We start from the raw sequence: 24,933 nt of genomic DNA on the forward strand, positions 1-24,933 counted from the left end.
ACTAAAGTAACAGCAGTAAAAATATATCTGTCTCGAAGGTCCACTTGTTTGTTACCTGCTTCATATGTTTTGGACACAATATTCTGTACAAAAAAAAAAAAAAAGAAGAAACAACAAAAAACCCAGACAAAAAACGTTGGCTTTTTTGCCTTAGGGTAAAGAGGCCTAAGATTTTAAATTCTTACATCCATTAAATTTGACAGTGTTGAGTACCTCTGAAAATTAGGACATATGAATTTAATCAATGAACATGTATTTAGCTACTTAGTAGTAGATTAACTTACTGATGCCCAATGTTACTGGCCCTGGTTGAATATGTAAACCCCGAAAGAAACTTTTCTTTATAAGAAAATAGTGTTATGGTTCTGCTGCTTCATGTTTTCCAGAGTTCTTTATTTAAGCAAGTTGAAGAAATGGAACAAGATAGCTTAATCACCTTGAATATTGAACGTTTAATAGGAACATATGGAAGAGTTACAGTAGAGTGGATTGCTAATGGGAGCATAAGTGATGTATTTCCAGCTTCAGGAATGGTATGTAATAACATCACTGATATTAGGGAAGCACTGGCTGTATTTTCTCAAAAAACGGATGAGGGAGAAGGACCGTACATGTTAGATTTTCCTGCTCGTCTTTTAGTTCCTGCTTCCTCGTCCTTTCCTGTAGTTCCTGCAATTTACACTTCTGGCTCGCAACATCACTTTTGCTTTTATAGAACCAGATATTGCAATGCTGTCCAGGCACTAGAAATATGTACCTGTAGTATCCTATTCCCATCTTCCCTTCTTTGTGCTGTGAAATCCAGCTGCTTTGTCAAATCATTGACATAGGTGGGAATCTGGGAGTGTTTGCTCTTCATCCTGACCTTGTCAATAGCACTGAGACCGTCAGTTGCTCAGGAGAATATCACAAGTCACAAATTTCTCTGTTTCTGAGACTGTTTAGATTTCCAGCCGTGTTACAATCCATTGTTTCCTGCTTGCCAAAGCTCTTGATGTGACTTAGGACCGACAGATGCCAGGTTCTTTAAGTCAAGGGCTTCCACCTGGTGGCCATCTGTAGAAGACACAAAGCCATATGGGCTTTGAGGCCGTAGAGCTGTAGCACAAGCCACAGCTGAGGGAAGAAAGGGCCAAAAGACTGTAGAAATAAACTTTAGACCTGGATATAAAGGGTCTAAAGTAAGATAAAAAATTTAGAGAAAAATCAACAGAGGGGAAATCAAGGATGCCAATCATACTGAAATTATTAAAGTACTCCTTGAGCATTCCATATGGATGCTACATGATTTCCCTGCGTGTGTTTGCAGGTAGGAAGAGATAAAAAGGTAAAATAAAGGCATAAAGTTGTTCACTGGAAATTTTTCTTTATCTTTCAGCATAGGTGTAGCCTAAGTGTTCATAGACATATCTGTCTTGTTGAGAGACCTAATCAAGTGGCCGGCCTTTTTAATTTAAGAATAAGAAGAATATAGACTGACAAAGCATCTTGCAATCATTTTATCTAAAAAAAAAATTCCACAAAACTGTTGACTTCAATTAGCAGTGATTTTGATACATATGTTCATCATTCTTTTGCAATATTTGTATGTGGTGGACTGACCTTAGCTGGCTTCAAACCCCCATCTAGTTGCTCTCTTACTCCCACTCCTCAGCAGGAAAGGGGAGAAAATAAGGTGGAAAAGCTTGAGATAAAGGCAGATTAATAAGAAAAGCAAAACCTCTGCATGAAAGCAAAGCAGAAAGTGGGATTTATTCAGTACTTCCCATCAGCACACAGATGTCCAGCCACTTCCTGGGAAGTACGTGTAGCAGCTATTTTGGAAGACAAATGCCATAACCACTAATGGTCATCTATGTGTGTGTCCTCCCTGCCTCCTTACCCTCAGTTTTTATTGCTGAGCGTGAATATCTCTTTGGTGAGTTTGGGTCAGCTATCCTTGCTGTGTCCCCTCCCAAACTCTTGCCCAACCCCAGCCTACGACACTGTGAGAGCATTGCTTAGCAGTAGCCAGAATGTTGCTATGCTATCAACACATATGCAAAGCACAGCACTATATAGGCTGCTGTGGAGAAAGTTAACTCCAGCCCAGCCAGACCCAGTACACTGCAGAAGAAAGGATGCTGAGTTTTCAGCAGTTTACAGATTCTTCCTATTTTTTCAGTCTTTGACACCATCTTAAACTTAAGTCTATAATGCAAGAAACCTCAGCGAAGACAGGCAATTTTGAACCATTTGAAAAGGATGTAACGAATGACAATAAGTTGAACATGATCCAGCTATGTGGACAGTGCTGCATGTCCAGTCAGAACGTTATGACATCATAATAGTATAACTGAATAACTGAAACATGTTGAGACAGCTCATGTGACTGGAGGATTGCAATGGATGGCTATAGGCTGTTTTGTACATATAGGGAGGGAAAAAGAGGAGAAGTCTCTCTCTATGTGAAGGAGAACTTTGGATGTATAGAAGTCAACTACAGGAATTTTGGAAACCCTATCAGCTACCTCTTGGTGAGGATCCTAGGGTATAAGTTACTCCTGGGGACATTCCTCTTGGACACAAGAGGAAAATTTTTCACAATGACAGCAATCAGCCATTAGAATAATCTCCCTAGGGAAGTGATGGATTCCCCAACACTGGACACTTTTAAGATTTAACTGAACAGGGTGCTGGGCCATCTTGTCTAGACCATGCCTTTGCCAAGAAAAGTTGGACCAGATGATCCCTGAGGTCCCTTCCAACACGGTATTCTATGATTCTATGATTATATATGTGTGTATATATATGTGTATGTGTGTATATTTTAATTGATAGAGTTTTCTAGAATAAAATAGTTGGTATAACAGCATTGAGAAGAAGTTTGACTTTTTTTTTCCCCTCCCTCTAAAACTTTAGATTACATTTTCAGAAGGTCAGGCCCTGTCCACAATCACCCTGACAATTCTGGCAGACGGTGTTGCAGAGCTCTCAGAGACAGTGGAAATCACACTCACCCATGTTACTACTGTGGGTGTTCAGGATACCACAAAAGGAGCTGTCATCGATCCCAGAAGGGCAAGAGCTGTGCTTACCATTTTACCCAGTGATTCTCCACATGGTGTGATTGGGTGGCATATGGAGTCGCTCTTTGTTAAAGTCACAGAGCCAGAAGGTGAGTCTGTTTCTTGATTCTTAGGAAAAAAATACGTGTTTTTTTCAAAGTCAGCATTACTGAAGGTATAACAGTGGTGTTATATACAATATATATACACTATATAATAAATATTTTATTTATATACATATTTCAGGATTTTTCTGTTAAAAATTTGTAGCAGAAATATCCTTTGAAATATGTAACTATTTCATTACATACATATTATGCTGTATTTCACATTGGTTATATCAACATTATGCAGTCATTTTTGTTCAAGGAATAAGTTTTTAAAATCTTGGCATCTTGTGCTGCAAATCGCTAGTACATAAAATACTTCTATTTAGATAAAAAGCCAAAATTTCCCATTTAATTGAATTAATATATTGTTTAAAAATATTTACGTAGAAATACTTTCCTTCTGAGTTGGGTCAAAAAGGAAAGCTTTTTGTTCTTTGGGATAGGGGAAAGAAGGAAGCAAAGCAAGAGTGAATTCCGTTTAAAGAAAACTGAATTGAGGTTTTTCTGCTTGCCGGCTGTGTGTTTGACTGGGTTATGTCAGTTTTCCTTACAGGCACCAAGTGACATGGCAAAGGATCTGCCAGGAGGTTGGCCAGAGGAGGAGTGCTGCAGTGCTCAGGCTCCTGCTGGCCCTGGCGTTCTCTACATCCTGGTGGTTCTCCAGCAGCTGTCTGATGGGCTATTCAATACCTCAAAAGCCCAGTTGAAATTTCCTGGCAATTTAATATTCTGTCCATATTAACAAACAAAATTTATGAAAAATACATTTTCCATCAGAAAATTATTGCAGATGAAACCTCCTCACCAGTTCTATTTTAAAGTGAATTAGTGTTGCCCCTTTTTTAGCACCTGAAAGTATTGTGAAGGGATTCTGTTGATTCCTTGCATACAGACACACACACATTATAAACATTTATACTTTGAAGTTAGGATTCAAGACATATTTTTAGGTTTCATTTGTTGTGCAGTTTCTTTTCCAATCTTTAAATATTGTCTTTTTAATGAATTATATGCAGGCGCTAACTGTTAGGTAGTATCTAGCTAATACCAGTAACAGAAACTAGTTTGAAGTAGAAAGCCTGTTGCTTTTTATCTGTTTCTATTTCTCCAGTCACAAAGCCAGCACTTTTAGCCAAATGCTGTGTTTGGTGATTTGTTAGAAAATAATGGCAAATCTGCTTTCCCAAATGAGATCTGAGCCTGACTGATAGAAGTGCAATCTCATTTTCTTCAACATTTGACTTAAGGAAGTGTGAATTTTATAGCCCGAGTGACTGCCTCCAGTGATGCTCTCTGAGTTAGGATCAGTACATGTAAAAGCCTGGCAAAATAGGGAGATGGGAGTTTGTAAGAAAAACTGAATAAAAGTGGTAATGCTGAAGTAACAGTTTGTGTCGCAGGCATTTAAAACTGTAAATATTCTGTATTTTGTTCTTACTCTAGATCCAGTTTTGAAATACTTTCCAGATGTACACACTGTGTGTTGTGTGTGTTCACACCACTTGTATGTGCTCGTTGGCCTGAGTCATTGAATTATCCAAGTATTGTGTTGCTAACCAGAATTGCAGTGGGCTCTAGCAAACAGCACCAGTACAATTAGATGAGCTGAAAATCAGTCAGGGCAATGGTTAAAACAATCACATCTTGATTTTTTTTCCCCCTCCTCATTATAGGGCAAGTGAATTCAACTACTCTTACTTTACAAATTGTTCGAGAGCAAGGATTTATTGGAGAGATTGCAGTTCAGCTGAGCACTGCGCCTAACTTTGAACTCCCCCTCTCCAATCAAGCAACAGAGAATGAAGATTATGTACTGGAAAATAAGACAGTCATTATGGCGGAGAACACAACGATAACTTCTGTTCTAGTCATTATTTTGCCTGTGAGTAGTCTAACAACTTTATCTAATAATGTCTTTTAAGGAAAGGGAAAATGGTACTGTTTCTGTACTAGAAGTAGGATTTAGCGTTCCAGAAATGGCTAAGGTGGGACTTCTGCCTCTTCTGATGGTTGTGTATTAGCAAGAATTGCATTCGTCTCTTTCAAAAGAATTCAAGTACTCATCACTGAGAATGAACCAAATTCTTTGTTTTGTTGTAGTCCCAAAATTAACATATAATAATGACAAAGGAAAAAGTTATAAATATCTTAGGTCCTTGCTGGTTTTTCAACTTGTTGCAGGTTTTTACAGAGGATTTATTTTGCTTTACATACCTCTTAACAGATTTGTTCTGTAGTTCAGGAAATGGATAGGAGAAATTAATGACAACCAGCAATACTTTCCACCATTCTTACAGATCTGAGTGCCAGCTTCAGTTTCTAAAGCTCAGAAAAGGTAGTCTTTTCCACATTTCATAGACTGGTTTTAAGGTCCCAGGTGCTGAGCATTTTTAAGCAGTCAGCAATCTAAAAGTAGTCAGCTTCCTGTATGTGTTATAACTCACAGTGTTTTATTAAAAAAGTGACATTTAAAAATATTTTTGCAGGACAATGTTCCAGAATTACAGGAAGGATTTATAATCAATATTACTGATGTGCAACTCATCAGTTCTCCCACTGGAGGTCAGCCAAGCGTGAAGAGGCTTGGGTTAGAAATAGCTGAAATAACAATTGAAGAAAACGATGACGCCAGAGGAGTATTTAGTTTCAATGTTATAAAGGTAAGTAAGCTGGAATGAAAAGTAGCATTCCAACAGGAGAGTCTATATTTTCAGACCAGTTTTGACAGTGTTCTAATAGACTTTATGATGCTAAATTGTTCTGGATAAAAAGGCCAGATACTAGACAAACAATTCCTTCTTAGAAGATTCTTCACAATTAATACATGAAATTTGTTAGGGAGCTGGAAGTGCTAAAACTGGTGTCGTTGAATATTCTGAAAGGCACCTCAGGAGGTTATCTAATCCAGGCTTTTGCTTGACAGAACAAGGTCAATGCTAAGGTCAAACCAATTTACAAGTGATTGCATATTTCTTAACTTATTTTTACCTTATGTAAAACAATAAAATAAAAAAAGGCTGCTGTGAGACTCAGCAGTTACTTGTTGAATTTACAGGATATAACTGGAGCTGTTGCTGCTTACGAGGTACCACCACCACAGAATATACTGAAACTTCCAGTTGTTCGACAGGCTGGGAGGTTTGGCTCAGCAACTCTGTACTGGGAGGCCATTCATTCCACTGCTAGCTTTGAAGACTTCACACCATCCTTTGGAAACCTTACATTTGCAGACGGGCAGGTATGTGCTTGCTGAAAGTTTTAACTGTCTCTGGGTTACCAGCTTGAGAGTTTCTCATGTTTTCTTCCAGCAGAATTTGCATCTTTCCATTGAAAAAAAATTTGTTTATAGTCTTATATATATGAATGATGCTCCTGACTTCAGTTCTCTAACATGGAAAAGCAGAATGTTTATAAGCATTGACCAGACAGGGTTGTATGCCTTTGGTGCCTCCATAAGTGAAGATGTAATTTCTAATAATAAAGCCTGTTACCCTGAAAATTTGTAACATAATCTGCCTTCTCTATAAATTCTCGGAATAAGCCTGTATGTTGTCTTACCTGTGTTCCACATATAGTTTTAAATTTCATGCTGCCCCTGACAATACCTGGTGTACACAAGGAGTTTTGGTTTCAGATTAACAGAACTGGTCTTCGGCAAATAGAAGGATATACTGTTTGAGTAGATTTTTGGCTGGAGTACAATGTTGTCTACCTGCACTTTCTACTGAGTACCAAAGCAGAGCAGTTTGCTCGTTTTATCATACAAGACTTATTGTTGATGGACTTATAAATGACTCATAATTTTTTTAATCTTATTATAAATGTGCAAGTGCAATTAGAAGTAAGCACAACTGAACAATGTGTGTTTATTTATTGTTAGATAAAATTTACCTATTTTAAGTATAAGATTTTTTTTCAAATTCACTGAATATTCCAAATGTTCTCTTTTTTTTAATAATTTCTACAGGCTACAGGAGAAATAGAAATTACAATCGTAGATGACAGTGAAGTTGAATTCCTTGAGATATTCAAGATTGCCCTGATGAGGGTAACAGGTGGTGCAAGACTTGGGGATGACACCCTGGTAACTGTCGCTATTCCACCAAATGATTCCCCTGTTGGAGTATTCGGGTTTGAAGAAAAGAATGTGAGTTTGATTTGGATTGCAGTCTTTCCTGCTAAAGCTAGGTACTGGGTTTGTGTCACTCACACATAGCTGTTTTTGGAAAGTCTTCATTGTGGTGGAGACGTGACTTAAATGAAAGACATATTAGCTCTTGTCTTCAACTAGCTATGTAGGATGGTAATAACAATGAGGGTGCTGCTGCATAGATGTAGATTTCTGCATGACTGAATCAGTTTAATATACTAACAATTCCAGACATCCCAGGTAAGATGTTGAATATTAAAATGGTTTTGAAATAATCTGTATTACTGGAAGTAAAGTTTGGAAAGAAATTATGAAACATATCTCATTTTCGTTCTTGTCAGTCAATGATTCTTCCACTCTCCATTTTGCTGGTGCTGTGCCTGCTTGTGACTCATTGTCTGTAATTGTTTTGAATCATAGGGGATACAGAAATAACACGAGTGACTAATCTTTGTTAGCAGAATTCAACACATTCCTTATGTCTATGATCTTCAAGGTTTTCACTCTTGTCTTTGTTTTAAACTACATTAATAATGTTTTTTGTTGTTTGTCTCCAGTCAATACTGATGTCTTTTGCTACAGCCTTTCCTACTTCCTCCTTCTGCTTCCTCATCAGGTAACAGTGAAGGAGCCTCAGGCACCTGAAGACTCTGCTGCAGTTGTATTGCTCACTGTAAGTCGAAGTCAAGGAGGACAAGGAGCAGTTAAAGTGCTGTGGATTCTTGAGGAAGCAGCCAGATATGATCTGACCCCTCTGAACGGTACCCTTCACTTCAATGAGGTATTTCTGATATTGCAATAAATTCTTTACTATTAGATTTATAAGTACTTTCCTCTCCTTATGTCTCTTTGCATGGTTGTTGTTACGTGTTTGTAGGAGTAGGGGGTTACTACAAGTATTATAGCACTAGGAAAACACCAGTTTGAACCGGTGAGGTTAGCAGTATGCCGTGTTTTTTCAGACAGAAAAGGAAAGCTGACGTGCTCTTTTTAAGGCATAACAATGTAATCATCAGGAAGATAGGCTCTTTGGGTCTGAGTTGCTTTTACAATTAAGAAAGAGGAACAAAAATCTACTGAATGTGAAGAATGATTATGGAAATATTTATTCCATTGCAATATCAGACAACTGAAAGAGAAAATTTATATTGAAAGGATGAGAGTGATGAATGAATGCTCAAAAGAAGCAGATTTAAAGGAAATAAATAATAAATAATAAAACACTCTAGTGACTTTCAAACTGGACAGTGTTATTTGATAGGTGTTTCATGGCAGATTAAAACCCTGAAGTAGGACCCGAAATATTGTTGTTATCTTAATATTGTATATCTTTTACAATCCACACAAAATACTTAATGAAGAAAAGCGCTTTAACATAAAGTGTAATGTGTTCTGTCTGTGCAAGACTATTGTGTGTTAAATAAATAGGCATACTGGTTGTTTCTTTTAATCAGCTGCAGAATAGCTTTTTTGATAAGACCTCCGGTATTTGGCAGAGCTTTGCTGTCATTTTGCTGTCCTGTCTCTGCCGATAGGCCTGGGCATTGTTTTTTTCTTCCTGAAGTTCTGATATATGCATACACATAAGAATACGAGTGTACGTGTGGTGTGCTGAAGTTATATAATGTGTACCTCCTTTTTTCCTATATTCTTATTTTAAGCATTTGCTACTGCCCACTAACAAAAATGTGGGTTAGGCAGGAATTTGCTATGACATTGAATATGCACTTTCTGGTGGAAAAGGTTTTTATAACAAGTTTCCTCAAAGTTAAAAAACTTCTATGTGAATAAAATTCCAAAGTCATTTCACTTGTTCAGTTGAAAATAGGCAGTGTATTTTTGGGGTGATACACAATGTCTGTGAGACAGTTTTTGTAATTTATTAATTTGTAAGAAAACATTTTGGGCAGATCAGAAATGTCATATTTAAAAGTATTATGGAATATATCAAGCATATGCATGCTTAACACTTGATTTGTTAACAAAACCCCCTTTTTTGTAATACTGTATTTTGTTTAGTTTCACTTAATGTGTGTGTATATATATATATCTTCTGGTCTTTATGTAATGCAGACTGAATCCCAGAAGTCGATTGTTTTATATGCAGTACAGGATGGTCTACTGGAGGGGAATGAAACATTTACCATTCAGCTAGTCTCGACTGGTGATGCAGAGATATCCCCTGTAAATGGTAAAGAATTAATTCATTACATTCTGTTTTGAGACATTTCATATGAGAATTCTAGTAAGTCTGTTTATATTATTTTAGTTTACAATGCTTATATGTTTTTTCTGCAGTTAGTTGGGAGCAGTTTTGACTGTCAGTCTTTTTCCCAGAGTTGCTTCCTTGTCTGAAGAAATCAAAGAGAATTTCACATCATAATTTTTCATTCTAAGTTAATCGTTGATGTAGACTTTTGTGTTCTGATACTTAACATTATCTATAAAGAATTCTTTAACAAAATGAAGAAAAACCCATAGCCAGGTTCAAACCTGTAAGAATCATAGAATAGTTTCATTTGTAAGGGACCATCAAGGAGGATCATCTAGTTGAAAATGCTGCTCAAGGAACAGGAGACGTCACAGTTAGATTTGGTTGCTGAATACCTTAATAAATATGCTGATGATACGAGTTGCTGTGAGTGAGACCAAGGACACTGTCTGGCTTTCCAAGTCTCGCTAATGTGCAGATGCAGGAAGCTGGGAGAAAGACAGACAGAATAATTGACCCAAACTGGCCAAAGAGAGTGTTCCATGCCATAAACGTCATCCTCAGTATAGAAGTGCAGGCTGGCCAGGGCGGGTATCTATCTTCCTGGCATCTGTCCTTCTCTCTCGCTCCCTGGCATTGTTCCCACTACCTTGCTGGCTCTCTTTTGCTTCTTTGCTTGCTGCTCCATTTCGTTTCCGTGATCACTGCTTGGGATGGGCTGTATTGGTCAATGGGACATCGGGTGGTGAGAAATTGTGCATTGATCATTTTGTATACTTTAAGATCCTTATATTCTGTTATTATTGTAGTTTTCCTTTGCTGTTTTAGTGACTAGGGCTAAACCACAACAGATGGGGATTCCATGGGCTCTCTGGGAAGCCGATACTTAATAGTACTTAAAATTTACAAAAGTTAGCTCATTAGTTAGTTTTCATTTACCTGAGAAGCTTTGTTCTCTTCAAAGGTGTTGCAACCATCATTATTCTGGGTGACGAAGGAGCTTCTGGGGTAGTTGGGATAGCCCATTCATCCAAGCAAGTTCTAATTGGAGAACCTTCAGGAAATTATAATGGAACTGCTCTTATTAGGTGAGTACATCATTCATTTTCACAAAGGAAGAACAATGGCTCTGTTTCTAAAGCTATGAGACTCCATATTTGGCAAGAATTTGAGTGCTACATTTCATTATGACTTCTAAAATCAGGACTATTTTTAAAATTAGATGCTTATTTTTGAAGAAGGGCAGAATATACTATGTATGTGTCTTTCCAGTGTTACTGGGGAGCTCCAAATATTCCTCTCAGTCTTCAAATTATTTACAGCATTGATGCATTAAATGAAAGAGGCTTCTAATCAAAGGAAGGGAGTCAATGACATTTGAAGATGCTTTGTACTTTTCAGGATTCAGTTCAGGATTGGTGCCTGAGCTGTATTTCTGTGTACTGCTCCAATGGGTAGCATAGCCAAAGTGAGAACTGGGTTTTTAGTTGAAACAAGATGCAATTATTTCACTGCATTCAGTCAACTGGAAACCGATGAAAAAATTAAGATGTTACAATACCTTCTAAGAGTATTGCAAAAAAGGATTGCAACACTTTCCCTTGGTGAACCAGCAAATATAAGCAACAGAGCAGCTTCTCGTGCGACCCTGAGGAGCCCAAAAGACAAAGTGATGCTTTGTGCAGCAGTAGTTCTAGATCATGTAGTAGACAAATTTTTTTCCATGGCTTAGTTCACCAAGACTGATGCCATGAGTAGGATTATGCTCTAGGTTTTCAGATAAGTAATAGACAGAACATTTCTCAAGCAACCTCATTGTAGTATTGTAGTGTCCTGCCTTAAAAACCAAACTGCCTCTGGACATTACCCTTAAGTCTCTTTTCCCCTCTATTTTGCATATCGGTCTCCAGAAAAGCCAAATGGAACCAAGAGAGCTCAGTTTTCAGCCCCCACTTTTGGGCTAGATGTGCAAAGAAACTTCAAAGACCTCTCAGTAAAAATACAGTTCAAGATCCCTCCCAACACAGGGAAATAAAATACAACTGCAGAAATCTTATTGCTCTGAAGAGGGAATTGTAAAATTGTAAAAATCTTAATAGTGACTTACTACACTTTAATGCACAGCAATATGATATACTGTCTGTCTCTGGATAGGTTATTAAATATCAAAGGTAGAAAATGTTTGTGTTCTTACCTGCAGCCTGATACGTGGCCCAGGGATTTTTGGTGAGGTCACAATATATTGGAATATAACACCTCCTCATCACACAGAATTTGTGGAGACATCGGGTATCTTGACAATGCGAGACAGGCAGTCTGCAGCAGTTGTTCTAATACAGGTATATGAGAGATTTTACACCAGTAGCTATTTCAAGTACTTCATTTTATTTAGTTAGTACCTTGGTTAGAAATTGGTTACACCTCTTTCCCTGGAAATGGTTTAAATCCTTTTAGCTGAAATTGGTTCTCATCCTTAGGCTGTAGATGACAACCATCCTGAGGAGAAGCATTACTTCCAGTTTCAACTAACTGGAATCAGTGATGGAGGACTCATAAATGAATCTAGCAGCACAGCAAATATTACCATGGCCGCCAGTGATTTTCCGTATGGAGAGTTTACATTTTCACGGGAACTATTGCAAACAACAGAAGAGGAAAAATGGGTATTAGTTTAAAATTCCTTCTTACGTAAAATATTGATAGATACCAATACTGTTACTAGATTTATGCTTAAATTTTGAAAAAAAAAATCAAAGATTTAGTCTGGATTTATCTGCTAAGTTACATATACTCTGTACTTACTAAAGCAAATTATTGTTAATTAACAGAACTGTTGAAAAGATGCCTTTAGAACAGTCTCCTAAAGGCAGCAGTAACAGAAAAACAAAGCCATTTTTAAAAGAAAATGTCCTACTTCCCTCAGGTTAACATCACTGTTGTGCGCTCCAGGGGATCCTACGGCAAAGTACATCTTTGCTTTCAGATAATAAATGGGACTGCAGAGGAGGGGATTGATTTCACTCCCACAGTACGGGAAATGGTGTTTGAACCACATGAGGAGAGTAAAATGATTTTGGTTGAAATTCACGATGATGACTTTCCTGAAGGTCCTGAAGACTTTTCAGTGATGATTACCAAAGTGGAACTCCAAGGAAGGTAAAGATAAAATTCCCAGTTGATTGATTACAAGCAGAATAACAAACTATATCTGGAATCTGATCTACCTGCATAAAGTCTGGATTTCAGCTGTTTTACTGTAAAATTTCATAAAATAACTATAATAGAAATAATAATAGAAATTAGTTTTCTGGGAACCCAGTTCTTTTAAGATTAGTATGAAGATTTTGCTGATCAAGATTTATTAAAGCAAAAAGTCCGTTCATTTCATACAAGTTGCCAAGTTGTATGAAATTCAAATAAGACGATAAAATGAAAAATTAAAAATGAAAAATACACATATCTGTGAGTAAACTGCTATTTCTGCATATATGGAAAAGTGGAAAGTGTGACCAAAAGAAGTCGTTAGTGATAACTGTCAGAAAATAAAAGTATTTGTGGCAATTGACAAATTGTCATACTTGCATCTTAACACTTGCAAAAGAATTTTTAATGTCATTTCCTTTTTTGTGTTCTGGCAAGTGGATTTGATTTTACCATAAAAGAAAATGGTCTACAGATGGATCAACCTCCAATAATAGGAAATATCTCCACAGTACGGGTCACTATAGCAAAAAGTGATAATGCAGAAGGCATCATAGAATTTGATCCACAGTATATCCTTCTAGAGGGTGAGTTTTCACTGTGCTTTAGGAGGTAAGTCTGTGGCTATGGCATACATTTTGAAATAAAATAACTTTTTCTCAATTATTCTTGCAGTGGAAGAGGATGCTGGATTAATCATGATTCCTGTTGTGAGAAAGCGTGGAACTTATGGCTATGTAACAGCTGATTTTGTCTCTCGAAGTATTTCTGCACTTCCCAATGGTGTTGACTATGTCATCCATAATAATTCTGTCATTTTTGATCATGGTCAGAACCAGAGTTTTATTTATATCTCTATTATAGATGATGAAGAAAGGTAATTAATTTTTTTTTAATATTTATTCACTAATTTACTTCTAAGAAATCCTTTTATAGCATATGCAGTATGCCTCTGTGTAGAATTGAAATTGAAAAACAAGTTTCTGTAGTGCTAAAAATCACTTTAATGTAAGGGCGGAAAAAGAAGTTATTAGAGTTCATAGTTCCTGTTAAATTTTACGTGAACAAATACATTTTAAAAACTAGATTATCAGAAATTTTGGGTGTTAATAGCAGTGCTGTGAAAAATAAAATATTTTCTTGTATTTTTAAAAAAATTTAACACACGTAGGAAATAGAACATTATTTTTATTGCAGATATCTCTATTCCATGCAAGTGACAGGAATCTTCTCCTGTATACTTACAGAGATGACTTCTGTATAGCTTTAAACAGATCCAATTGGATGCATGATTGAATTACTGAGTCTAGTTTTAATTATTCTTTTTTTTTCTCGGATATCTCAGAATTTGTTTTTCTGTTTCCACGCAGTGAATTTGCAGAGCAATTTGAAATCCAGCTGACAGGAGCCACTGGTGGAGCAGTCCTTGGGCTCCACCTAGTGAGCCAGGTCACTATTGCTAAAAGTGACTCCCCCCAGGGCATCGTCCGATTCCTCAACCAAACTCGAATTATTCTTCCCAATCCGGATACACCCACGGCAGTGTCCCTAGTGCTGGAAAGGACTGGAAGATTGTTAGGGGAGACACAGGTGGGCTCTGCCTATGTGCTTCCCAGTGACTAGGTCAAAAAGCTTCTGCATTTTCCTTCAAAAGTTTGTTTGTGACTGATTTCTAGTGGGATAATTGCAAGTTTTTATTAAACATGAATTGCATATAATTGCAGTATAAGAGAAAATGTTGTTATCCTTTTAAACTTCTCTTTCTCCTCCTGCTTTCTTTCTTTTATTGTGGTCTTATGTTCTTTGTTTTGAGCAAGCCCCTAATTCTATTGAAGATGTGGTTAATTTCATGCACCGCCAGTAATTCAATGTAGTTCTGTTGAATTACATCTGAAAGCTGATCAAAGTTTTTTTGGTGAATTGTTTACTATGAGTTTTTTAGATTTTTTTTTTTTTAGCATGTACAAACCACTGAGAAAGTGCACGTGTAAAGATGAACCAAGGTAGGCCTTTTGCAGTCTTGGCAAATGACTGGAAGATTGGCAGTAAAGGCCATCAGCTCCTCCTCCTCTCCTATAAAAATAGCCTTGGTCTTCTTTGACTTTTTCTAGAAGTCATCTGAGAAAACTGGAAAACAATTAAAATAGCCAAAATAATAATTTTTAAATGCTCAACATGACCTCCTTAAAAGCAATCTCATTTGTGGGAAATTTAAAAAAATCTACTAGCTTTTAATCAGGCTGAGAACTACGAATCATTTGAGGGATTAAAAACTTCATTACAGACTCTTAAGAAAATATTTGTCATTTTCTATCTTGATATGATAGGGAACTTCATAGGGAACGAGTCATGAGTACTCATTTGGGGAGTTTTGCAAAACAAATAATGAAAAGGAGAGAAACAAAGTGACCTGTGTGTTTTCTGTTATCTGCAAAAGAAATCTCAGTTTCTCTTATTTTCTGTTACTAATGTCTAAAATTTTATAAATTGTCATTGTGGTAACTGAAACTTCAAAATTTTCATTTGTAATTTTTCAGGTTTATTTTTCTAAAGCATTATGTATTTTCCCACATAGAATTATTTATGAATATTTTGTATTCTGTATCAACAGCAAAGATTTAAATATAGCTACTTACCAAATACAACAATTTTTATGTCACTTGTGGTACTCCGTCATTTCTCCCCCGGAGACTATTATAATGTATCACCACTCTAAATCTGAAACTGATGTCTTCCACAGATTAATTGGGACATCTTGGGACCCAATTCAGAAGAAGTTTTGTCTCCTCTGAATAGTGACATTGGTGACCCTGTGAATGGATCATTCTATTTCGGAGAAGGAGAAGGAGGGCTGAGAGCTATCAATTTACAAATCTATCCTCACGAAGAAGTTGAAGTTCAGGAGATCTTCATTGTTAGATTGAGCGTTATGAAAGGTGAAACAGAAATAGATCCTAAGGCAAACAACATTACACTAATAGTAAGTAATTATTTTTCTTTCTTCTGAGATCTCTGTTGATATTGCTATTTATTCTGCAAAGCTTTTAAAAATTAATAATTATTGCAGTTTGTCATTTGGCTTTTTGGTCCCTTGTACTACCTAAGTGCATTGTTACAGCTTCACTTCTTAAAAAACAAGGCAAAGAATCTGTCATTAAATTTGGTGTATAAGCCCTGACCTAGCCCTGTTATTTGCAGGTTTCCCTGGTTCTCTTTGGAGAGAGCATGGATTGGGTCCTCATTTCTGCATGTCAGTTTGTTGTTCATCCCTTCTTGACCTCTTCTGCTTCAGCTATCACATAGAAAGAAAGCAGAGAATCTCACTATTGCAGAGCAAGGGAAATGCAGAAATTTGTGGGAGAAGGCAGAAGGTGTTGTCAAAGACAAATTATTGCTCTAGGGATACTGCAACTAAGGAAATACTTACAAGGACAAGGCTGTTCTGGTCTGCAGAGGGTTGATGGAATTAGCTCCTATTTCCACAGACTTCTCAATTTCTTCTTCAGGGACACAGGTTTATTCCTTGGATTGGAATGTTCCACGCTGCATGCCAATAAACTGTCAGTAGGCACTGATGTTACAACTCAGTTGTAATCAGTTCACCATGAATTCTTGTTGCAGCTAGTGGTTCACGCAGATGGTTGTGGATGAGCTTTATCCCAGAGGGCTGAGTTTGCAAATCGATAGTGTGAGAAGAGTTTCTGTACACTAGCCCAAGGTGGCTGAGCATTTCCTGCAGAATATTTGAACAGTGGCCCAGGTGGCCCAGAGAGGCGGTGGATGCCCCATCCCTGGAAACGTTCCAGGCCAGGTTGGCCAGGGCTCTGAGCAACCTGATCTGGTTGGAGATGTCCCTGCTCCTGGCAGGGGGTTGGGCTGGATGGGCTTTGAAGGTCCCTTCCAACCCAAACCATTCTGTGATTCTATTCAGATAGAGCATTTGAAATAAAACTCTGTCCTTTTCTTCCTCGGATAGTGCTGAAAATCTGAAAAGGGGACATTCATATATTCTCTGCTGTCTCTTAGTATCTTCTATCCATGCATTATGTTTTCCACATTCTTTCAAAATTACTTTACTCTCTGAAATGTGCTTAGGCCATTTATAATTTAAGTAAGTTGTTTAAAGCTGAGTGAGGCTCACCTCAGTGGACAGAATAATTCTCATTGTCTGGATTTGTTAACATATAATACTTTTATTAATCCAAGCCTAAAAACTTTCCATATTTATTGGCAGCATCATATGTTGACTCCTGTTCAGTTCAGATCCTGCTTAAACTTATGTATGTATCATTGTAGGTTTTTCTCACAAAACAACAAGTTACCCCGAAATTTCATATAACAGTCTTACTTTGTGCATGTATGTGTGTTTGTGTGTGCACATGGCATTGATTTCACTCCCATCGCATACTTTGAGGTCCTGTCTGATGGGTTGGGGTTTTCTATGCTGTCTGTCCCAGTTCTAAGTACTAAAGTGCTGTCGAATTTTCTTAAGAGGAGAAAACTTGGTAGAAAGAACTGATAGATATGTGCCCTGTAGCATCTAGGAATGAAAATCTCAATTATTTGAACAAGAATAGAACTCACTTTCTATTTCCGATTTTTGTTTGTTTGTTTGCTTTTTTACAGATACAGAAGTTTGGTGATCCCAATGGAATTGTACAGTTTGCTCCTGAATCGTTAATTGAGAATAATTATACAGAACCCTCAGCAGTGGAAGGGCCACAAAGTATTACACTGTTTGTCAGACGAATTCAAGGCACTCTGGGGAACATAACGGTATTCTCACTCTTTTCCTACTAAAAAGTATAATCTGAAATCATCCTCAGTATCAATGTATAGAGGAATATTTTTTTCTGTGCCTTCCAATTGCTTGTTTCTCAAATTAGTTTTTGAATTGTTACCTTTTAGACTGAATTCAGCAAGGGCTCATCCCTACTACTTGCAATTTGGAGAGTCAGAGTCAGGCTCCTCTAAACAGGAAACAAAAAAAAGAAAAACAGTACTGCAGTGCTTCTCTCTCTTTCTCTCTCCCTCTCCCCTTACACTTTGACGGGAGAACAGAACAGAGCTTACTTACATAATGAAATTTCTTTGAGATCATCAATCATCACAAATTGCTTTTTTTCCAGGCATGCTTAAAGGTAAGAATCAGACTGTTTTGAAACATGACTCACATTGGTTTTTACCTGAAGTTGTTTAGAAGTGAGCATCGTAACACTTATTCATTTAATTAAAAAAAAACCAATTAATAAAAGCATCTGCTGTGTTTAATAAGAACTCTTCATTCCTTTCTGATGTGAGAAGTCTTGGAAAGAGCAAAACCAGAAAGGAAGTCTTGGTGTAAAAATATATTTTTTAATGGTTCAGAGATTCTGTATAGTTTTAAATAAACCTTCTGAAGGTATAGAACGGAAATATTTAGTGCTGGAGGAAATATTCGTAGTGCTCCTAGAGGAACAACAGACCGTCCTTTTGTAAGATAATTTGTGTGCATTTTTCTGTGCATACCTGAACCAATTTCTGTTTTACCTACTTAAAACCAATCTGTTTCATATCTTGTCTGTACTGAATCCTGAATACGAAAGTTTCTGGCTCATGGGTAATTTTGCTCTTTTGTATTTTGCATTTTTTAAACTCATTTCAGGTTTACTGGGAAATATGTAGTGAATCTGACATCACAGGTGACTTTCTTAGGACAAAGGGATCTGTTGTCATTGCTGACCAGCAGAGTACAGCTGAGATAATTATCCATCTGTTACCTGATGACGTTCCAGAACTGGATGAAAACTATGTGGTGCAGCTGATTTCTGTAGAAGGTGGAGCAGATTTAGACCAAGAGAAGAGAATTTCGAAGATCAACGTTTTTGCAAATGATGATCCCTACGGAGTGTTTGCCCTGTACTCTGATCAGCAGTCGGTATTAGTAGAGAGCAACCTGGATCGGTATATTCAGATAAATGTAACTCGGCATGCTGGGGCTTTTGGAGAGGTGCTCGTTGAGTACCATATCTTGCCTCATCATGAAGAGGTGCTAATTGCACCTGAGAATGAGGTGGGATACCTCAAAGTAACAGACGGTGCCAGCTTTGGAGTGAAAACAGTGCCAATAAGCAGCCAGGTCTGTATTATCCTTCAGCTCCTACGATACCTGTTGTTTCCAGTTGTGTTCATCACAATACAAATGTGTTCGAATAAGATACTAAACTCTCAATAGTATCCACTGTGAAGGAGTATCTACAGAAAAGGGAGATTTAGTATTATGAATTTCCTATTTATGGAACAGAAATGGGTTCAAATATCAAGTTTGCAGATATCTGCAAAATCACTGCCATGCATGTGTTCAAATATTAAGTTTTTTGTTTCATTATTGCTTTGTGTTACTAGCAGTTCAATACTTTATTATTATCTGTATGTAAATATTTTCTGGAGTTTCTCTTTTGGATTGTAAATGGTGATCTGCTAGTGCTGACTCATGAAACAGCAGATAAATTTACCTTCAGTTCTCTGTGTTCCGTGGTTGTTTGTTGTTATTAGTGGAATCTTACATCCACACTTACATCCTTTTACATCCATCATGCATCCTTTTAATCCTATGGATTAAAATAAATCTGAGGCCCACTGTGTTAGATTCAGTTTAATAAAATGACAATAGTTGCTCTACAAACTCACATTCCAACAAACTTCTGGTAAACCACATTCACAATATTGACATTTTAGCTGAATTTCTTTTGAGGAACGTAATCAACTAAACACTTGCCTTGAAAACACTGCATTTTGTGTGCAAGTAGAACAAAATCTGCAGATTGTCCTGCTACATAATTCTTCAAACTGGTGAATATCATATTTTCAGTGGAATTAAATATCTACCTTTTAATTTAAATTCTCTCTCTCAAAGGCCTTTCTTTTCCTGGGCTTGAATTTTACTCTGGAGCTGATTAATGTAAGCCTGGTTGGGGGAAGTGCCAAGGATGTGCCTAAAATATTAGGAAAAGCAAAGTCAGCTGTTCTGCTTATTCCTGAGGAAGCTGCCAATTCACAGGTCAGTAGACTGGCTGCAGTGTAACATTTCTACCAAAGGAGGAAGGTACACTTCATTGCCAACGATTGCTCTAAGTATTCAGCTGACTTCTTGAAGTGTTCATCAATGTAGTGACTGACAAGACTTTTGCAGTTATTACTTGTACTATGTATTTTTTTCCCTCATACAAGTTCTTCTAGTAATGTGTTAATACGGTTTGAAAATGTCTCTTTATCTATAAAATGTGAATAGTGTAAATATTGTGGTTAATGTATACTTTTGTTTACATGAAATTGAAGTTCTGAGACTTCAAGGAAAATAATTAATTCTGGACAACGTGATTCCTATAGCAGCCCCAATGTAGGCAACAGCATGTATGTAGTAGGAGGTGCAAAAAGAGATGGAGGTCATGCTGGTTTTTAATGCAGTTGACAGAATATTTGGCTAATCGCTGAGTGGAAAATTTTCCATTTGTCTACTTTGTATGAGAGTGAGAAAAGAGAATTTGCCTGTTCTGGTGTGGAGTATGTGCTACAGTTCTCTTTTTGTCTGTCAGGCAAAGACATAGCATGATGAGTTTTTATCTGGTAAATTTTATTGACTTTTTATTGTATTATTTTAATTGTGTTGAAGCACTGTTCTGTCTTTTAATTTGTAATTTAACTTAATTCAAATGATCTTTCTATAAACATTGTTTACTACCATATATCCATTTTTCATTGCTTTTACAATGTGCAAATTATCCTTTCAGTCCCATTTGGTGCTCAAAAAAAAATAAAAATAGATCAAACTAGCAGTATTAATTTTGTGAACAATGTCATGTGGCAACAACTTACTTTTCATTGGATACACAATAATTTTTTTTAGACCTTTGTGTATATATATAGTACCACAGCTATTGCCTGTGAGCATTAAGGGCAGATTCGTTTGTTTTTCTTTTAAATGACAGACGCAGAATGCTATATTCAGCATTTTCAGACTGGTTCCTTCTCCCTGAGATCTAATTCTTAAAAATCTCAGATTTAGAAGTATTGTTAAAGAGTTGTGAAGGAAGTATGCATACACACACACACGTACATCTATATACATACATAGATATACATGCAAAATTATTTTAAAATGCCTGGTTTACAGATATAGTACACTTCCACATATGTTGTTGGCCATTTTTATTCTGTTTTCTGTAACAAAATCTGTTCTGTTTCCACAGGTTGGCTTTGAATCTGTGATTTTACGACTTACAGACATTGTTGCAGGGACAGGCCAGGCTGTCATAACCAGAAAAGGAGTTTATGGCTCTGTAATCGTTAGCTGGATTTCAGGATACCCACCAGACCTAATCACTGACTTTGCTCAGCCAGGCAATATTACTCCTCCGTTTGGTAAGCGCTTGTCTGAGGAAACACCTATGAGAGCTGCATAAGTGATAATACCACCTTTTAGTTATTTGTACCTCTTCATACTCCCTCTATTAGTGAAGAGTCCTAGAAGGAAATGGTATGGTCTAATTTTTATCTGTTAGGAATATGTTTATTTTATGAGCAAAAAAAAATGGGCTAAGCTGCCCATGTCTGGGAGGTAAGCACAATGCTAAGCCCCTGAAGCACAGCTTTATGTAGAAAAGACTTTATGATGCGGATTTTTTCTTCCTAAATGGAATGCAATTGTGATTGCAGTCCATACCTGAGCAAGTTCCTAGGTATGAAGAGGATTCCCATTTAGTGATTTTGACTTGTGCTCTCTCTCGCTCTCTCTTTTCCTTCAGGTACTGTTGTATTTTTCTCTGGCGAGCAAAGTAAAGTAATTTCATTTCAGGCTACTCCAAGCCTACATAACCGTGAGTCATTTGCCATCACTTTAACAACAGCGCACAGCAATGTGTCTGGTGGGGCTTGCCTGAGGTAAGGATATACTAACACTTCCAAGTCGCACAGACGCTGTAAGGATTATGACCTGTCTGCAGGCATACACCTTGTACAACTCCCTATTAAATTAGAGGTAGCTAGCGAGTTATAGCGCCTGCTTTGATAAATTTGTTTGTCTTGTCTCCTGTGAAAACAAGTGTCAGTACTGCAGATCTGACCTGATCAGAACTGAGGCTTTTCTCCAGTTCCAGTCTATTTCATGTCACTGGGATCCAAGGTGCCTAGAATGTGTCTATAATGATGGAGATGGTTAAGAAAGGACTAAGAGCAACACTTTTAGCCAGGAAGCTGAAGAATGAAAGCCGCTCTTATAGTTTTCATTAGTGTCCCTAAAATTCCGTATTTAGAAGATCTTATATAACAAACATTATTTAAAATAAATAAAATTAAACAAAGAACGCTCAAAAAATACCTAATTTATATAAACTCCCCTTTTTATTCTTAAAACCAAAACCATTACAGTTAATGTAGTTTTCCATCTCAGCTAAGTTGTTACCTATTCTTCAAACTATTTTCTTTTCATTCTTCTTTACTCATTGATAGCAAAAAGTGTAAAAAGAATGACCGTAGAGCAACACTGTGTATGGAAAAAGGTATTGGCTTCACCATATTACAATTACACTGGCAAATCTGAAGGAAGTAAGGTGTGAACTGGATGGCTAAACTCCTGAGGCTGACCCCTGCTCCTAGGCTTGTCTGTCCTGTGGACTGGTGTCCCCAGAGCACCTACTTACCGTGTGAGTCAAATGCCTTGAGTGTACGAGAATGACCTTTCTTAGAAAACCTAAGACTACATCTCACAGGAGGTAAAGCTGAGAATTACTTTGAAGAGTTTTTGGCAACCTTCGTGGTGGAAAGGGTCTAGTTTTTTAAGCAGAATCACTCACTGTAATTCTGGGGCCATTTGGTAGCCTCTGGCACTGAATAATAAATCAGTTCTAGAGATAAGTGTAAGACTCAAGGTTTAGCACAGAGTCTTAGTGTCTGTGCTCATTTTCTAATTTGAAGGGGATATATTTAATATAAACAAGGTAGAGCTTAAATTTATGTTGATAATAGAGCTCAGATGTGGAAAAAAATATTATGACTAATGTTGCGAGGGTGCAATTAATATTCCAAAGCCCTACTGTAAGTTTTAAAATAACTTCCCTTCCTTCTCTAGCTTCCTGGCTAAAACTGTAGATCTGCTAGCATCTGTCCACCCCAGAATTCTCCCTTGGTACAGGAAATTTTTTCTGCAGTTAAAACTAGTACTACTTGGAGTGACTGTACTGTAATATCTCCCTGCATTGAGTGCACAATAGAAAGACGTCATGCTTTCCTTTGCCTCTCCATTTTCTCAGGAAGACCTTACGTTATTTATCCCTTACTCTATCCTGTGCTGAGTCAGGATGCATAAAGCTTGCGGAGGGCTGTTTGATCCAATCCAAAAACATTTTTGAGGGAACCTCCTTACATCTTGCGTTACATGGTCTCTATTTCTTCCCTCTACTGTTACACAATTTTTTAATTGACTTTCTTAAAGCCATCGTTGACTGTTCACTAGAAATTATTCTGCTTGGGTGTTTTACTTTCCATACTTCATATTTCCCCTCTCAACTTTGATATCTTTTCTGTTTCAGGTCAGGATTTACGATAGCTGAAATCGAGCCAATGGGGATATTCCAGTTTGCTCTTACCTCAAGAATTGTTTCAGTTGAAGAAGATGTTCAGGTGGTCACACTACATGTCCAAAGACTGTTTGGTTTCCAAAGTAATCTCACTAAGCTGACATACCAGACCATTCCAGGAAGTGCCAAACCACTAGAGGACTTTATGCCCATCTACAATGGAGAGCTTATGTTTTCACGTTTTCAGACAAACGCTGTGATAGAAATATCAATAATTGATGACACTGTGTCTGAAACTGAGGAATTTTTTTTTGTAAATTTAACTGCTGTTGAAATTTTGGATAGTCAACCTTTGAATCCTGACTGGAGTCCACATTTGAATCCAGCTTTCAGTGTTGCAACAGTTAATATCCTGGCTAGTGATATTCTTCATGGAATACTAAGCTTGGGGCCAGAGATTATTTATGTTGAAGAAGATGCAAACACCAGTACCCCCAACACAGTGATACTTCATATCAGAAGGACCAGGGGTTTTACTGGTGATGTTGAAGTAACCGTTAAGACCTTTGGGGGAGTGAGTGCACAGAGTGGAGTAGATTCATATCCTTTTGGAAAAGTTCATGGAAAATCAAACCTTACATGGGCAATGGAAGGAGAAGATTTTGAGGAACAGTCAGTCTCTCTGACTTTGCTGGATGGAGAAAGCGAAAGCAAGGTATCCATAAAAATTTTTGATGACGATGAGCCTGAAGGACAGGAATTGTTTTATGTTTTCCTCTCAGATCCTGAATGTGGAGCTCAGATTGTGGAAGGAAAGGATGAATATGGATTTGCCGCTTTTGCAGCAGTAATTATTGCAGGTAATATTTTTGCCCACAGAAAATTAGTAAATACATCTGAATTAAATCATAGTAAAAAACTGTATGTTCTCATAGCAATTTTTGTTTAAAGATTGGAATTCTATTTGACAAAAAGCAGGATATTCTATTCCCAAATCTTGAGTTTTCCAGAACAGTAGAAGCATCTAATGCCCCAAGCCCACCGTGCATCCCTTAGCAACATAGCTCAACATACGTTTAGAGATGCTGCTTTTCTCTGTTCTTGTCCTGGTTTACTTCATGAAGGGAAAGACTAAGCTTGAGTGTTTTTGTTTCCTATGTAGTAGCAATGCAGGCTTTTTTGTGTTTTCCTTGCCATCTTCTCACTTTTACATTGTATGGGGTTTGTACAAAGTGTAAAAAAACAGTTTCTGTTTTTGTTCTTTGATACTATGCTGTTCATATCTGCAGTGTAGTCTTCCTCTGCTACTAGGGAACAGGCTTACATCAGGGAAGAATTTTTCTTTCAGTCACCACACACTACTGTCATATCAGAGCTCCAGTTTTCCTTAGCTTTTAGATATCTGTCAGACTCATCAACTGAATATAAACCAAGTTTAACCGCAGTATCGATTAAGTTTTAGAAACAAGCTGGGAATTGTAACAGTTTAGGCTAATCAAGAGAATGATATGTAAGGTCCAACATTTACTGTACGTTTTTTGTGTTTAGATAGTCTTAACTAAAGAAGGTAGCTATTGCGAACCAGGATTAAACTGTGCTGTTGGATGAGTGTACGCAGCAACCAACATCATACATGCAAGAACAGATCGTATAAAACACC

At 37.2% G+C, this 24,933-nt stretch overlaps 1 protein-coding gene across 1 annotated transcript in view; it reads left to right on the forward strand.

Moving 5' to 3' along the window:
* ADGRV1 (adhesion G protein-coupled receptor V1) overlaps positions 1-24,933 on the forward strand; it is a 279,169-nt gene that overhangs the window by 87,688 nt on the left and 166,548 nt on the right. Inside the window, exons 55-76 of the mRNA XM_086771404.1 lie at positions 387-533; positions 2,902-3,157; positions 4,831-5,039; positions 5,644-5,817; positions 6,213-6,395; positions 7,125-7,304; positions 7,924-8,088; positions 9,381-9,498; positions 10,484-10,607; positions 11,720-11,858; positions 11,997-12,182; positions 12,443-12,675; positions 13,159-13,307; positions 13,396-13,597; positions 14,091-14,310; positions 15,461-15,700; positions 17,347-17,496; positions 18,365-18,838; positions 19,616-19,759; positions 20,949-21,120; positions 21,504-21,639; positions 23,286-24,133. Of these exons, the coding sequence (XP_086627530.1) occupies positions 387-533; positions 2,902-3,157; positions 4,831-5,039; positions 5,644-5,817; positions 6,213-6,395; positions 7,125-7,304; positions 7,924-8,088; positions 9,381-9,498; positions 10,484-10,607; positions 11,720-11,858; positions 11,997-12,182; positions 12,443-12,675; positions 13,159-13,307; positions 13,396-13,597; positions 14,091-14,310; positions 15,461-15,700; positions 17,347-17,496; positions 18,365-18,838; positions 19,616-19,759; positions 20,949-21,120; positions 21,504-21,639; positions 23,286-24,133 (4,849 nt within the window). The remainder of the gene's footprint in view (positions 1-386; positions 534-2,901; positions 3,158-4,830; positions 5,040-5,643; positions 5,818-6,212; positions 6,396-7,124; positions 7,305-7,923; positions 8,089-9,380; positions 9,499-10,483; positions 10,608-11,719; positions 11,859-11,996; positions 12,183-12,442; positions 12,676-13,158; positions 13,308-13,395; positions 13,598-14,090; positions 14,311-15,460; positions 15,701-17,346; positions 17,497-18,364; positions 18,839-19,615; positions 19,760-20,948; positions 21,121-21,503; positions 21,640-23,285; positions 24,134-24,933) is intronic.

The sequence above is a fragment of the Chlamydotis macqueenii genome, chromosome Z (genome assembly GCF_036417535.1).
Source record: "Chlamydotis macqueenii isolate bChlMac1 chromosome Z, bChlMac1.mat, whole genome shotgun sequence".
Taxonomy (NCBI): domain Eukaryota; kingdom Metazoa; phylum Chordata; class Aves; order Otidiformes; family Otididae; genus Chlamydotis; species Chlamydotis macqueenii.